This window comes from Gossypium hirsutum, chromosome A01 (assembly GCF_007990345.1).
Source record: "Gossypium hirsutum isolate 1008001.06 chromosome A01, Gossypium_hirsutum_v2.1, whole genome shotgun sequence".
Classification (NCBI taxonomy): Eukaryota; Viridiplantae; Streptophyta; class Magnoliopsida; order Malvales; family Malvaceae; genus Gossypium; species Gossypium hirsutum.
This window is the reverse complement of record NC_053424.1, coordinates 30,368,688-30,386,217: the sequence shown is the minus strand read 5'-3', so window position 1 is coordinate 30,386,217 and position 17,530 is coordinate 30,368,688. Positions and strand designations below refer to the sequence as shown.

At 32.1% G+C, this 17,530-nt stretch overlaps 1 protein-coding gene across 1 annotated transcript; it reads left to right on the top strand.

The window, feature by feature from the left end:
* Positions 1 to 7,239: 7,239 nt before the first annotated feature.
* LOC107916547 (tryptophan aminotransferase-related protein 4) lies at positions 7,240 to 15,962 on the top strand. Its single transcript, XM_016845821.2, has 5 exons — positions 7,240 to 7,624; positions 14,302 to 14,605; positions 14,695 to 14,993; positions 15,073 to 15,350; positions 15,436 to 15,962. Exons 1-5 carry the CDS (start codon positions 7,341 to 7,343, stop codon positions 15,645 to 15,647), a joined length of 1,377 nt encoding a protein of 458 aa, XP_016701310.1. The 5' UTR covers positions 7,240 to 7,340; the 3' UTR covers positions 15,648 to 15,962.
* The last annotated feature ends 1,568 nt before the right edge of the window (positions 15,963 to 17,530 follow it).

Sequence of the window (17,530 nt, the reverse complement as noted above, 5' to 3'; positions counted from 1 at the left end):
GAGCATTTAAGGGTGGCAAATGGCTTCAAAAATAGCCTCAAAGTTGTCCACACGGGTAGACACACAGACATGTGTCTAGGCCGTGTGTGACACACGGTCTACCCCATGGGCATGTGATCCGGCCCTGTGGCCCCTGCACCTTAATTAGGCAAAATAGAATACACGGGCGTGTGACTTGGCCATGTTACCCTAATTGTGTTGATGACGTCATAAATAAAGAGTTACACGGGGTGAGGACACGGGCGTATCCCAAGTCACACGGGCGTGTGTGACCACACGGCCTACCCACATGGGCGTGTGACTCTCCAAATCTAGAAATTTTTCTAAGTGCCACAAAAGTTTCGAAAGTTCTCAGTTTAGTCTTGATTCATTTTCAATGTAGGTTTTTGGCCTCGTGGGCCCGTATAAGTGGCAACATGCTTGTGTATGAATGGTTTTAATTTGCACAAAATTTTATAGCATGATTTTGTATGTTTGCTTGTGCTTTAGCCTGGTAATGCCTCGTATCCTATCCCGGCATCGGACACGAGTAAAGGGTGTTACAGAAACCACCTGATGAGACTTTCGGGATCTTGGAGCAGCAATTGGTTGATCTCTAATTAGCAATTGAAGGGTTCGTTCGTGATCTCGAAAGGAATCCAGAAAAAGATGTTATGGTGTCGGATCCTCAAGTTGTTAAAGAAGTTATGATTGTGGATGACACTAATGGTGTTGAGGTTAATTTTCAGAATTTATTATAGTCTTATTTCGAGTTTAGCTTGTAAATTTCCTTATTTTTTATGAATACTAAAATAATTTGTTGGAATTACTGAGTAGGACATCCTCATTTTTACAGTTTTGTTAAAGAATACAGGAAGAAGTTTTCACCAGATTTGTTTTGTTTGCTTGAAACCCGGGTTAGTGGAGTTAGGGCCGATGGTATTATTGCAAAAATTGGATATCCGATTTCTTTTAAGGTGGAAGCAAATGGTTTTGCTGGGGGGATTCGGTTGTGTTGGACTGAGGGTGTAATAGTGGATATTTTGAATATACATTCTCAGGTGGTTCATGTTAAAATCCATAGTACGATAAGCTCAGATTATTTCTTTTGTTCTATTGCCTATACAAGTCCTCAGGCTACGAAGAGAAGGGAATTGTGGCATTTTCTCAACTCTCAGGCTGTTTTTGTGGAGGGATATTGGATGCTTGTCGGTGATTTCAATTCTATTCTTTAAGGAGGTGAAAGAAAAAATAGGGCTTCTATTTTACGTGTAGGTTGCAAATGGTTAAGAGAGTTTTTATTCGACAATGCTTTGCGAGATTTGGGTGTTAGTGGTGCCACGTTTACATGGTGTAGAGGGGATTTGTCACAGAGACTTGTCAGGGCTATTTGTAATTCGGAGTGGGATTCATTTTTTCCAAAATGTTTGTTGAGGAACCTTCACAGATTGAAATCTGGTCATAGACCGATATTAATTTCTCTTAAGCCGAGTGTTAGCAAAGGTTTATGGCCTTTCCGTTGTTGTGCTAGATGGATGTCTCATGTGGATTTTGGCAACATTGTTAATAGTAGTTGGAATAATGAGTTAGCGGTTAGCGATAATCTGGAACGTTTCCAGGAATTTGTTAAGGAATGGAACAAAAAAGTTTATGGGAATATCTTTGTACGCAAAAGAAAGTTGATTTTTGAGCTGGAAAGGGTTCACAAAGTCCTAGAGGTTCGCTTCTCTCAATCACTTCATAGAAGAGAATATGAACTACAACAGGAAATTTAGGAAGTTTTAGCTCATGAGGAGTTGTTGGGGTTTCAAAAATCCAGAGTAGAATGGTTAAAAGATAGGGATAGAAATACATCCTATTTTCATAGTCATACGTTGGCAAGACAGAAGTGGAATAAAGTCGAGGGTCTTCTAGTGGATAATGAATGGTGTTTTGAGGAGGATGTGTTGAAACAACATGTGGTGCAATTCTTTAAGGAACTTTATACCGTGGATTATGTGACTAGGGGTGTTTTCCCTTTTCGAGGTAAATTTCCTGTGTTTTCTTGTGATGAGACGAGAGCTCTTATTTTAGTGGCTTCAAATGAGGAAGTACATAGAACAGAGTTTAGTATGGCTCCTTTAAAGGCCCCTAGTGTGGATGGGTTTTAGGATAGTTTCTTTTAGACTCAATGGGAGATTGTGGGACCGTTGGTGTGTTCTTTTGTGAGGCACAGTTTGGGCGGGCTATGGTTGGATCCGAAATTGAATAGAACGTTACAAGTTCTTATCCCGAAGACACTGAATCCGGAGAGAATTAATCAATTTCAGCCTATAAGCTTGTGTTCAGTGTTGTATAAGATTCTTACAAACGCAATTGTTTACAGACTGCGACCTTTGATGGTGAAATTGATAAGTCAGAACCAATCAAGCTTTATTCTAGGCAGAGATATTGTCAATAATATTATAGTGCCGCAAGAAGTGGTGCACTCTTTGAGGAACTTTAGAGGAAACAAATGTTGTATGATCATGAAGATAGACCTCGAAAAGGCTTATGATAGAATCAGTTGGGATTTCCTACAAGATACTTTGTTAATGGCAAGAATTCCTGAGTAGTTAATTAGTGTCATATTGCATTGTGTTTCTTCTACTTCACTCCAGGTATTACGGAATGGGACTCTTACTGACACTTTCCAACCGTCTCGTGGTATAAGGCATGATAATCCTTTATTGCCCTATCTTTTAATCCTTTGCATGGAAAGGCTTAGGCACCTTATTGATGAGGCAGCTGTGAATGGGAGTTGGAAGCCTTTGCTCCTCTTAAGAAGAGGGCCCGCTTTGTCTTATATTTTCTTTGCTGATGATATTATGTTGTTCTGTAAAGCTAGTAGGGATCAAGTTGTTGTGGTGAGTAGTATACTGGAAACTTTCTGTTACTTTTCTGGGTAAAAGGTTAACAAGTCCAAGTTGTAAGTGTTTTTCTCCCCTAATACTCCTAGTTCGATTATTGAGGGGATTTGCGAGAGTGTGGGATTCAACCGAATGGATGATATTGGATGTTACCTTGCCATGCAATTGTTTCATAATAGATTTACTTTGCATACTTTCGACTTTATTGTAAGTAAGGTTAGGCAAAAACTATCTGGATGGGATACGAGGAAACTTTCACTAGCAGGACAAATAATTTTAGTTCGATCAGTTCTTCTTGCTATTCCTAACTACTTTATGTTTACTGTTCAAGTGCCTCTTTCTGTATGTAATGAAATTAAGAGACTTACTCATAATTTCATCTGGGGAACAACTAATAATACAATGAAAATTGCGTTTTTTTTCTTGGGAAGATTGTTGTCAGCCTTTGGATAGTGGTGGACTGGGTTTGCGAAAGTTATGTGATTAGAACAAGATTTTCCTAATAAAGTTTGGTTACCGTCTGCTTGCGAGTACCAAGTCTCTATGGGTTCAGGTGTTAAAGAAGAAATATAATATACAAGGGGTGCTTCCAACCTCTATCTCTCGAAGCAACTATTCATTCATAAGGAAGACATTAACACGGGTTTGGCCAGAAATTATGGGTAATGTTTTTTTAGTCAATTGGCAATGGCCATGTGACGAATTTTTGGAATGATATGGGTTAGGCAAATAGGAGCCTTACGAGATATTCTTGGAGGATCGAATCAAACTGATAACACATTGCACGTTTGTGACTTAGTAATTGAGAATGGTCTTTGGGATTGGGATTGTCTTACTAATCTCGTTTCACGCCCCATTATTCAACAGATCGTAGCGATCAACCCTATCTGATGCGGCAGGACAAGATTGCTTAGCTTGGAAATGGATGAAAAAGGATGGTTTCTCATCTTCTGCGACTTATAAGAATCTCTTTGGTCAAGTTTCTAATGATGCTACTATTTGGAAAATGATTTGGAGAGTTCAGGCGCCTCAAAGAGTACGTGTTTTCTTATGGCTTTTATGACATTATAGATTTTTGACAAATAATAAGAGAAGACGTAGGCATATGACAGATGATGGTCTTTGTCCTTTGTGTACTGATAGTTTGGAGACAAGGATTCATGCTTTTCGAGATTGCACTTTTGCTAAGATTGTATGGTGAATAGTGGTTCTCTGGCAAGCCCATAATATTTTATTTTCTTTTTCAATGAAGGAATGGTTAGTTTGGAACTTGCAGGATACAGGTAATCTTCACTACGAAGAAATGGAGTGGCAAACATAGTTTTTAATCTTGTGTTGGCTACTTTGGAAGAATAGAAATGAATGTGTGTTCTCTAATGGTCACAGGAATATCAGGGCATTATGGATACCGACTACATGTGGGCTAGGAGTTATCGAGATTTGGATATGCAGATGAAATCTTTGGGGACTGTGAGGAGTCTTTCGAGTTGGACTCCTCCTGTAACGGTTTGATAAAACTCAATTTAGATGGGGTTGTGTCGAATTTGGAACGAAGGGCTTCTATTGGGGTGTTCTTAGAGATTCAAATGCAATTTGGTTATAGAGCTATGCGATGAGTTTCGATAACAAGTCAATCTTTCAAGTTGAAACAAGAGTGATGTTGGAAGGATTATTCTTAGCTTGGGATAAAGGGTTTCAGAAAGTTGAAGTTAAGTGTGATAATGCTTTGTTGGTTGAATTACTTTTATTTGGTGGAGGAGCTAGTGGTAGTTTAGTGGAACTACGGCTGTTACATCAAGCTTTGCATCAAAAATGGGAGATTCGTATCCGGCATATCCCGAGAACTCTTAATGATGTTGCTGATTACATAACTAAATATGCTTATACAGGTAGTTCTTTGATATGTTTATGTAGATCTCCACCGAATTTGGTCATGAACTTATTGGGAAGAGATCACAATATGTCTATTTCCTTTTGATTATAGTTCTAACTAATGTAATCGCTTAATGTTGTCTTTTTCTTAAAAAAATAAAATCTTTTACGTTTAATTTTCTTAAAAGGGATACTGATAACTTATATTAATTTTTTTCTAATAGAACTTCGAACTAAAAGGCGTTGAATGTTATCACTTGATGCTGAACATTGATTACGTGTTAACTTAAACCTTTCTTTTTGAAAAACAATTCTAATTAGATTATCTCTTTTACTTCTAATAAAAAAAATTCTCTCTTTTTATTGTTACTGTTCTGCCTTTTTTAATTTTGTATTGGTAACTTTTAAAAAAACTATTTAAAATAAACTATTTCGTGTTAATTAAAATACTATTTATTCTTAATTTAATACTAAAAATTTAAAAAATATTTGATCACATAGACAAAAATTTTGAAGCTAAGATTATAAAAAATATATTTTGTAAATGAAGAAATTGAAATATTATTATTAAAATGATTTTATACAATAATTGTGAATATTTATATAAATGTTTTAAATTTTTAAAAAAATTAAAAATTAATATATCTAATTATATAAAATTTAAACTAAGCAATACATACTGTATGATAATTTTTAAATTCAATGAAATAATTAAAAATAAATTTTAAACAAAAATTTACTCCAAATTTTATAGATGGAATATTTTGCTCACTTGCAGAAACGTATAGGACTGGAAAGGGATTTATACCTTACATGTATTTAGATATATATATATATATATATAATTTATATCTTCGCTTATTGGAAATCGAGATAAACCTGTTTATCGGTTGGGCCACTTGGCCTGGCCCGAAAGCTCGCCTGAAATGTGAGAAGATTTAAATAAAAATATAAGTCCGAAAAATAAACTTGGACAAAAAATAAGGCCTGTTAAAAAATAGGTCGGGCCTTGGGTAAGATATTTTTGGCCCGGGTCTGCCCGAATTCACTAAAGGACAAAAAAATCTATTTTTTTAATATTATTTTCTTATTGTTTTCTCCTTGTTTTGCTACCATTTTACTATTTTGTTGCTGCTATTTTGTTATTATTGTTTAGATATTGTATAAAACTTATTTTATTATTAATTTTGTTATTATTTTAAAGACATTTGTTAATTTTGTTATTATTTTAGAGATATTTGCTTGATAAGTTGCATCTATCTTAGTGTTATTTAAATATATATATTTTTTAAAAATTTATTTTTAATTTGTTGAAAAATATTTATTTTGATGTTTTTAATATTTTTGATGTATTACATATATTTTAAAATTATATAAAAATTAATATAAGCGAACAGGGTCAGGCCTGGGTTTTAATATTTTTATTTCGATCGGGCTTGAACAAAATTTTAAACCTATTTTTTAGACCAAATTAAACTTAACAAACAGACCTAAATTTTTAGTTGAGCTCAACCCAACCACGCACACCTCTAAATCGAGATAATGAATCAAAAGAACAAATTCTTCCGCCTCTAGTTGATGCCCCTACAAAAATAAACATCGAAATCTATAAACTTCAAATATAATAATAATAAAAATTAAAAATCTATTGAGGCTTTAACTAATATTTGCTTTATTTTTCTTTTCAGAAATTTAAACGATTGACTTAAAGAATTTTGAAAGGTATGCCAAGAACTGAAAAAAATATAAAAAGAAAAAATCTGTCCAAAATTATTTAAGAACAAAAAATTATTTTTATTAAAAATTTTACTTTTTCTTATAAAATTATCAAAGGGATTACTAATTCATTTAATTGACAAAATTTTAGTTTTTGTTTCCGATTTTGTAGTGATCCTTTTGTCCACATATTTATTAATTTTAGATATAATGATTTATTCAATTTTCTAACTTAAAAAAAATTATTTTAGCTATTTATTTAATTTTTTTATATTTTTTAACCCTTAAACTTATATTGTTTCTCAGATCACCTTAAAATAGATAAAAAAGTTAATGACAGTTCACTTCGTAGATGTGACCCTGTATGCCATGTTTTATTCTTTTTAATAATTTTTTATTTTTAAATAATTTTTATAATTTATTTTTTGAATTTTTAAATTTTAAAAAATTATTTATTAATGTGGCATTTATATGAAAATACGCGGATATTATGTCAGTAAAATTAACAAATTTTGAAATTTTAAATTATTTTAAAATAATTTAAAAAATAATGTAAATTTAAAAACGTAAAAAAATTAAAAAGAGTGTTAAAATATTTTTTTTAAACCGTAAAAATGAAATAAATCATTACATCATAATTTTACTTTTTCACAAGGTAAGGGAAAATTCTGTGGGACATGAATTGTTGTGAATCATTTGTTTGATTTTCAAGAGGTAGCCAATTAGACCATTGGAAAAGTCATTGTATAAACATAATTAGCATTAGACAATATACAGAAACTCCACCAAATATAAAAGTCAACATTGTACAATTAAAACTAATTACTTTGTTTCCTTCACCTCCCAAGAGTCTCCTATAGGGAAAAAGAAAAAGAAACCAGACAAATGGTTAAGACTGTGTATGTGGCATCTCTGGTTTCCTCTATAGTTGTCAATCTGTTGTTTATGATCATCAATATATATGTGGGTGGTGAATGGAGCCTGAGTTGGAGCTCAAAAGCTGCAGCTGAAGCTGAAGCAGTGGCAGATATAGCTTGCTCAGGGCATGGAAGAGCTTACCTGGATGGCTTAGTTGGTGATGGAAATGAACCAGTTTGTGAATGCAACACATGTTACACTGGCCCTAACTGCTCTCACTTCATACCTCACTGCACAGCGGATGCTGATAGGTAACACTTTGCAACCACGATATGACCACTATTTTTCCTGCTTTTCGGTCAAGTTTTAATCTTTTCATTTATGGTTCATATTCTTATCACATCATGTCTAACTCTAATCCTACCATAGAGATGAAGTCTTAAGCTTTAAATTACTTGGGACCCCCAAAAAAAAAACCCTTAGTTGGGATGATGATGAAGTCTTCTTAATTTCGGAAAAAAGTGATAAAATTAGATGGAATTTCTCTGTTTCTCCCGGCCATAGTTTATGGACGAAACAAGAAAAAATATATGATTGTTTTGTTTTACCATCTCATAATTAGAGGTTAAAGAATCTGTATTTAAGTGAGGTTTTTTATCAAAATAATATAAAAAGAATAATTAATTACGAAATTGATATTAGATCTAGATTATTTATGAAAATGAAGTATGATTTGTCAATATTCTATTGAAAGGGAATATAAATAATGTAAAATCATAATTTTATACAATCTTTTTTCTTTTTACAATAATATTAATGATTTAAAAAAAAAAGACTGATAGAAAAAAAAAGTTGTTATATAAAAAAAATCTCATCTTGTGACATTAAATTATATTATTATTCTTTGAATTTCTCTCCAATTACTAGTTCTTTAAAAAGACAAAAAAAAATTCTAGAACTCGATGGAAACGGATTGAAATAGCTCATAGTTGAGTCTTTTTGTGTATCCTTTTTATGGAAGTCAATTTTCTATTTATATGTCACGATTTTATGATTTGATGTACTAGGATTAGGTAGGTCCTATGTAGGTCAACACGTGTTTTTTGGATAGGGGTTCCTATGCATGATGATGCAAACCCATTCAGCCGGACAATATGGTCGCAAACTACATATCAACGAAGCATAATCGGGTTGTAGGTTGATATGGAACCGGATAGTTTGGATCGAGGTGAATACCATAACACATATATGTTACAGGGGATAATTGTTTCATAAATTTTTTCTTTTTTATTATTTTTTAAGTTACTTTCAGTCTTTTACAACAATAATTATTTTTAAAAAAATTCAAATCGGTGTTGTCTGACACATTGGAAGCACCACCTTAAAAAATTATTTTTTTCTTCTCTTATGATATTTATTCTATATTTAAAGGGAATACTCATGTATTTTTAAGTATCACCTGACATGTTAGCAATATCACTTAAAAAAATATTTTTTTCTCTACTAATTATTGGTAGATGAGTGTGTAAAATTTAAGATAGTATCGCCTAATAATTAGCAGCACTCAATAACACCGTAGAAAACAACTTATTTTTATAAGTAATCTACATCTAATACCATTTTTGTATTTAATTTGCTTTTATATTATTTTAATAAAAAAACTCGCTTTAAGTATGTATATATATAAATATAAATATTATTGGTTTTCACGTTTATATCCATTTGAACCAAGTGGGTTCCACTTACTAGGCCCCACAAATACTTTTCCTTCGGCTATCCACTTTGGATTCAGATGACTGAATATGCAGATTATTCCCAAGTTGTGGCACTAACAGATACCTTCCCCCTCTAAACTATCAGCAGATAACTTACATGTAGGTGTCTGAAAAAAAAAATGAAAAAATCAAAATAAATCAAATAAAATTAAAAAATTAAAATTTTACCGTTTATTCCATCTTTCCATTTAATTGGTTTATTCAAATGGTTTTCGGTTATAACATTTTAAACTGAATAAACCATAATTTATAAGATCAAAAATCTATAATCTATTTATATACACAAACTCAAATTTAAACCTTAAACTCAAATATTCATTAAAACTTAATACTTTTAAAAGCTTAAAACAATGTTACTTGAACCAGACTGGAATAATTGGTTGGACTGATAACCGGTCAGGGTACTAGTCCGGAAGGTGCTTTAGAACAGTTAGATTGAAAATTGGTACGAACCAATTGAACCGACTAAAAAATAGTTTAACCATCAATCGAACCTGTAACACCCCTCACCCGTACCCAAGGCCGGGACAGAGTATGAGGCATTATCGGACATACATACAATTGTTCAAGCAAAACCGGGCTATAATATTTCTTTCAAATCAAAGGTCATTCAAACATATGTGGGACGTCCCTTGTATGGACCTACGAGGTCCAAAACATAGATCAGAAATAGTTTGGGACTCAACCGAAAACTTTAAAGAAATTTGGGAAATTTTCTTAAATATAGAGGCACACGCCCGTGTAACTAGGGGACACGCCCGTGTGCTCTTGACACACCCGTGTCCACAGGACGTGTAACTCTCTGACTGTGACGTCAGCACCAAAATATGGTCACACGGTTGTGTCACACGCCCGTGTGGCCAGGCCTTGTGGCTAAATAAAATTAAATGATTTTTCATAAAAATGGTGCAGACTTTACACGGCTAGAGTACACGCCCATGTGGTTAGGCCGTGTCTCTCACACGGCTAAGACACACTCGCGTCTTAGCCCGTGTGTTTACTACTGGGAATTCTGACTTATAAAATTTAGGTGAAGGGGACACACGGCCGAATCACACGCCCATGGGGCAGACCGTGTGTCACATACGGCCTAGACCACACGCCTGTGTGTCTACTCGTGTGGACAATTTCAAGGCTATTTTTCAAACCTTTTTGCCACCCTTTAGAGACTAACTCATTTATGCATGTTCTCATCATACAACAAACCATATTTGAAATATTCCAATATCCAAATCCATGGTTAAAGTATACACCTAATGCCTCAATGCACTATCTCAATTTCTACAAGCATTTCCTAATCTTTTCATACCAATTCATAACGTCTAGGTTTTTATATCCTTTTTTCCAACTTTACACATTTATACATTGTTGTGGCCATACTCATTGATCATGGACCATTCACCAAATAAATATGCCATACCTTACATCCATCACTCACAAGCAACCACATCAACATGAACACATTTCATGCATACATGATTAATAAGGGTTGCAATCCAATAGTAAAGTATGAGCCATATCTCATGGCCATATACAAAATAATTCATCAACCATCATGAGCCATTTCACTTGGCTAATTTAAATGACACATATAACCAAAAGATAAGTTACCCTATACATGTCATTATATCAAAATGAATAGTTCTTTTATATCCAAAACGAGATCAATGATAGTGTGATCAAACTCCCATCATCTTCCAACCGTCACGAGTCTAAGAGCTCTATAAGATAGGAAAAAGAAAAAGGGGTAAGCATTTCACGCTTAGTAAGTTCGTATAATGAAAAGTAAACTTACCAGTCATTTTAACACATAATCACAATAAGCCATGTTATCCATCAACTATATATAAAAATTTCCCCTATACACATGCACTCAATGGACAAGTTAGTCACATAAATTTTCAAGATCCATAGATGAGCTCATTACATCATATACATATTCAAATTCGTATTTTTCATGTAATGTACAAATATTTTATCCAGTGAATCCTTGAATTCCCGATGGATATTTCATCATAGAGTATGCTCTATGTGTACTATTTTATTAACCGTCAATTCATATCCAGTACTACCCTATCTAGTACACTCTCGAGCCATATCTCTTACAGTAGAATTACCAGTCTAGGCTAAATTCTAGCTGTTCCATGTACTCTAAGGGATTTTTCGAATTATCAGTCCAGGCTAAATCCTTTACATGACAAAGAATACCCTACGGAGTCTAATCTGGATTATTAGTCCAGGCTAAATCCAGTTAACTAGGATTACCAGTCCAGGCTAAATCCTAATCGAAGCGTACGCTTAATAGAAAGCCAACATGCATAAACATCCAATTAGGTTACACGAACTTACCTGAATGATGTCTCAGGTTTGGATTCCGACTATTCCAAAACTTTTTGTTTTCCATGATCTACTTCCGGAGTTGGTCTTTCCTAGTCTATATCATTAGATTAAATTATTAATTCATCACATTCTTCAATTTCAGCCCGGAAACTTACTCTATGGAAAAATTACTTATTTACCCCTAACTTTACACATTTTTACATTTTAGTCTCTAGGCTCGTATAATGAAATACATACATTCCCTTGATTTTCCAAGCTTAGTCGAATTATACCCTAGCTTATAATAGCCCACATTTTCCTTTATTTCACTTTTCTACTACCCACTTTTACATCTTTTGCAACTTGGTCCTTTTTATGTGTTTTCATAGAAAACCACTTGCCAAAAGATGTTTATCATACATAATCTTCATATTCCTCCATTAAACACCTAAATGCAAACATGTCGCACATGGGTAAGTTTTTGAACATGAAACCTAGCTTAAAATAAGGGTAGAAATGGCTAGAGCATGCTTCAAAGATCTTAAAAATATAAAGAACATAAAAAAGGGGGCTAGTGAGCATTTACAATCAAGCTTGAAATGTTGAAAACCCTAGCTATGGAGTCCCTTAAATTTTTGGCACACCATGTAGAAGATGGACAACATTTTTGCTTGATTTTTCCCTTTTTATTCTTTAATTAGCCAAATGACCAAAATGCCCTTAAGGCCTTTCTTTAAAATTTTACCCATGCATTCCCACTTTTGTCCAAGTTTTTAGAACTTGGTTAAATTGCTAATTAGGACCTTATAATTCATAATCTAAAGCAATTTCATGCTTAAAGCTTCTAGAATGCAAGTTTTGCACTTTATTCAATTTGGTCCCTAAAATTCAATTAGACATTTTATGCATAGAATTTCTTCATGAAACTTTCACACAAGCATACATTCTTATTTTAGACCTCATAATATTAATGAAAAAACTATTTCTATTTCGGATATGTGGTCTCGAAACCACTGTTCCGACTAGACCCTAAATCGGGATGTTACAGAACCAATTGAATTGATATTTTTTTTAATTTTTAATAAATTTTTAATTTGACCAGCAAATCTGTGACCCGACCGATTCAACCAACGATCCTATTTAAAAACATTAGCATAAACCCTTTAAAATTTAAAACTCAATACCCATCAATATTTAAAACTCAAATTGATAATTTAAATTTTTTATGTCATTCATTTTTTAAATTTAATATATAAAAAACTCAAATTGATATATACCTATTAAAAATAGTACAAGACATGAAAATCATATGTTGGTCATGTAAGAAAATTAACATTTTTCATGTTCATTAAAATTTTTTGATTTAATTTTTAATATTTTTTATAATAAATTTGAAATCAAAATAAATTTAAAAGTAATACTATATAAGCTGAAAACTAAAAAATTGAACTGAGCTGAACTGAAAATTCTCAATTCAGTTTCATTTGATTTTGTTCTCTGAATCGATTTAATTTATTCAAATTATATGAATAATTTAATTTATTCAATTTATTCAATTTTTAGTATAGAAAAACTGAAACAATCAAATTCACATCCCACCTACATGATTGTACTCCATGTTAAAAGTTAACATTAGATTAGTGAAATTAAAATAAAATTAAAAAGAAATTAAAAGGAAAAATTAAAAATTTTGTATTGAAATATTTTAAATTCAATTATTATTTTTTTTAAAGAGGCCAAACAAGGAATTTTTTTCCTTTCATTATGAGGCTAAAAGGGACTAACTTAAATTACTAATTATTAAGAGTAGCTAAACCTAAAATCGCACAACTCTTACCAACTTCATTTTTAGAAATGGGGCCTTTAAGTTAAATCCAATACTCTCCCAAAATTTTATAAAACAATTTTGCCCCTTTAAAAACAATAATTTTAAGTCAATGTAATAAAAAAATTACACTTTTTAAAAAAATTATAATTTAATTTAAAAAAATTAATTTCATCCTATGGAGCCATAAATTTGGACAAGATTTTCTTGTTCATGTAGACTCATATTTCTTTTAATAAAAGATATGGTTTTATTTAAATTTAATTATAAATCTAACTATAAAAATATAGCAATATTAATATATAATATATTATTGTTTCTTGAATAGTAAAAGGAGCATTTGGGGTCAAGGATCTCGATGATGAGAATTTCAAAAAATTTCATGACCCCAATTAGACTCACCTTTCTTTTAGGTTAGACTTGTTATATTACGTGGTAAAACTATGGTAGAGGATATTGTATTAAAAGTTAAATTATATTTTATTTTTTATTAAAAATTGAGTAAATTAAACTCTGTATGTTAAATCAAACACCAAATTAGTCCTTTCTGTTAAAATTTTCATATATTTTTATTGTTAAAAATTGACATTATTAATTAATTGATATTACTAACAGAATAATCAGATAGTAGCACGTGGCATGTCATGTGTGCCTCATGCTGATGTCTAGAGATTAGTTTTTAACAATAAAAATTGATGAAAATTTTAATAGAGAAATAAATTTACTTTTTGATCTAATATACAATAGTTTATTTATCCATTTTTAAGGAGAGAAGTAAAATACAATCTTACTCTTAATACGGGCCTCCATAATAGTTTTAGCATATTAAGGTTATCTTGTCTATGTTATTGCTATTTATTGCTTAAATTCAGTAATACTAGTTACAGAACAAATTTCCAATATATATTCACAACATTGTGCGTGTGCATTGCTCTCCATTGCAACTCCTCGTATTACTTGATCTGCAGATTTTCGTAATTTACGTTCTAGATAAAAGGTCAGCCAATGTTGACATAGAGGTGATAATCTATAAATAACACATTTTACGTTTATGATGAACCATATGTAGTGGAGATCCATTGTTTCTGGAACCCTTTTGGATGCAACATTCAACTAGTAGTGCACTGGTAGTATCAGGGTGGCATCGAATGAGCTATAACTTTCATGACAACACTCTCATCTCACAACATCTGGAAAGCCTCATCCGCAAACTACACGCATTCGTAGGGAATGCAGTCACACAAGATAGATATATCGTTTTCGGTGCCGGTTCAACCCAAGTCCTTAGTGCCGCAGCTTACGCATTGTCTCTTGCAAATTCAAGCTCCTCCCACTCACCTACACGAGTTGTTGCTTCAGTCCCTTACTACGCGGTTTGTTCCGCACCCGCCCACCACCTACGTTCATTAATTCTACTTTTCGTTCATGATTGTTGATTTGTGCCCAAACTCAACTTTGACAGCTCTACAAACAACAAGTTGAATATTTTAATTCCGAAAAGTTCAAGTATGAAGGAGATGCTCATACATGGAGGAATAGATCAGAGTCAGATGCTAGTACAAATGTGATTGAGTTTGTAACCTCACCAAACAATCCTGATGGACTGTTAAACAAAGCTGTTCTTCATGGCCCTAATGTCAAAACAATTTATGACCGTGCTTATTATTGGCCACATTTTACACCAATTCCAGCTCCTGCTGATGAAGATCTCATGGTGTTTACACTTTCCAAACTTACTGGTCATGCTGGTAGCAGATTTGGGTAAATATTAACTAAAATGGCAAAACTTTCATGTTCATGGTCGCTAATATAGCTTAACAACTTTTTTTTTTTTACTCAGGTGGGCAGTGGTAAAGGATGAAACTGTGTTTAACAAAATGGTATTACACATGCAAGTCAATTCCATAGGTGTTTCAAAAGATACTCAGTTAAGAGCATTTAAGCTTTTGAAAGCAATCCTAGAAGAGGGAGCCCAAATATTTGACTTCGCATACCAGACAATGAAGAGCAGATGGGAAAGATTGGCCACCACCTTATCCTTTTCGAACCGCTTCTCTCTTCAGAAAATTATTCCTCAATACTGCTTTTTTTACAATAAAGTCAGAGAGTCTTCTCCAGGTACGTCTCTCGCCCTTAATTGCTCCTTCTTACCATTGCTATGCAGCCATACAGAATGTGTTTAGCCTTATGATTATTGTGGCAGCTTATGCATGGGTAAAATGCGAGAAGGAAGAAGATAAGGACTGTTATACAGTTCTCAAGGCAGCTAATATCATTGGTCGTAAAGGAAATGTGTTTGGTTCAGAAGATAACTATGTTCGACTCAGCCTGGTCCGAAGCCAAGATGATTTCGATATATTAATACAACGTTTACAAAAATTAGTCTCAGAGGAAGACGGAGCCATAAGTATGTGAAGAATGACATCAACATTTGTTGATTAAAACCTTCCATCGCTTGCATATATAATCGTTTGTATTACAATAACATGGATAGAGAGAGGTCAAGCAGTCCATTGACCTTCTTTATCAGTGATAAGAGAGGGAAAGGGTTCATGTCAATTAACCTGTTAGATCTGTATTTTTTGAAGAATAGACATGTCTATTGAACTTGTGATGTGTATATATGTCTGTCGATACTTGATGCATCACTCAATTGTTCAAACTTGCTTGGGAAATATTTATCACAAATATGATAATGAATATGAATATTCTTTAACGAATATTCTTAAATGTTGCTCTCATTTTCTTAAATATAATAATAGGTAGTTAGTTATGTTAGTTAGCCTAGTACTAAGTAAAAAAGGTCTATATATATGTACATGGCAGAGAACTTTAATCTATAAGTTGTATTACTCAGTTTTCTTCATTCTCTCGTTTAATAAACTGTTTCTATTCACCATTTTCATCAGTTTCTATACGATCTACAAAGAAATTTATTGGTTCTTTTCTTCAACTAAGTTTCGATTTAAGGGCTCTCGAGTCTTTATATTGGATAATGCATTCTATTACAAAGGACATAAAGTTATTATCTTGAGAATAGGTATGGAGAGATAATTACTTGAAAATATATTTTGATTTGGATATAAAGATATTTGAGACTTGATTTTGAATCAATAAGGTTCACTTCAATGATTGTTTAGACTTGATCTAAAATTGGTTTTATAATGAGATAAGATTTGTTTAGACTTGATCTAAAATTTGTTTTATAATGAGATAAGATTGAAGATACTTCGATCCAAAAGTTTTCTAAACTGAATTTTTGATAAATAAATCCATTTCAATTGCCTTTTAAACTTGATTTTGAAAGACAAAGCTAATTTTTTTTTATGTCATAGTAACAAGACCAAAGAGAGTTTGGTCTGAGGTATTTCAGATTTTGATCTTGATGCTTCAAATTTAGGGTCAATTCTTTATTACTTTTGAAAATTTTAGTTTAAGATTTAAGTGTTAAGTATATCGCTGCTAATAAGTGATTTTGAGAAATATACATTTAAATGATGTTAATTAATATTATGACGTTTCAATAAAAATATAAAAATGATATTATTAATAATTTGATATATGAAATATAAATTTTAAATATTTTTTAAGCAATTAATATGAATTGTTTGTAAGATGTATTTTGAATATATAAACTATATTTCAAATATTCAAAAAATAATTATTACAAATTTAAATATATAATGTTATATAATTGAAATAAATTTTAATAGAAAAATTATTGTATATCCAATATAAATATTTCATAAGATACATTGAATTATAAATGAAGGTTAAAAGCATTATTTGACTCGAAAAGTACTTTTTCCAAACAGAAAAGCTTTCAAAATCACTTTTGACTTCAAAAGTGTTGTATTTAAAGTACTTTTGTAACACAACGAATAACCCTCCATCAATCTTAAAAATTGGGTTTGATTTCCATTGTGCCGCTAGAGCTAGATTGGTGAGTGTTAAATATAACTCTTATTTTCGGTCAAATTTGAAAAATAATCTTTCAGTTAAACTCTGTTTACTTGTTTCAATCAAACACTGATTAGTTTAGGTTATTTTATTATTATTTGACCTATGAATTTAGCCTATAAATAGGCTCTTTGACAACCTTAGAAAAATACACCTATTAGAGATTAGAACTCATAACACATTTAGAGAATTTTGTGTTTACGTTTTGAGGGTTCTTTATTTTCGTGTTTTCAAGGTTTAGTCTTTATCTCCATCTTTTGTACTCTTCGTTCTTTTGCCATTATAGTAAAATTATCTTTGCCCGTGGTTTTTTATCCTCTTTGGAGGGGTTTTTCCAC

Excerpts from the sequence above, each read along its gene's own strand:
- LOC107916547 (XM_016845821.2), top strand. The coding sequence starts at position 7,341 with ATGGTTAAGACTGTGTATGTGGCATCTCTGGTTTCCTCTATAGTTGTC. Across the intron at positions 7,625-14,301 it reads TGCACAGCGGATGCTGATAG|TGGAGATCCATTGTTTCTGG; the intron begins GTAACACTTTGC and ends AACCATATGTAG. Across the intron at positions 15,351-15,435 it reads AGTCAGAGAGTCTTCTCCAG|CTTATGCATGGGTAAAATGC; the intron begins GTACGTCTCTCG and ends TTATTGTGGCAG.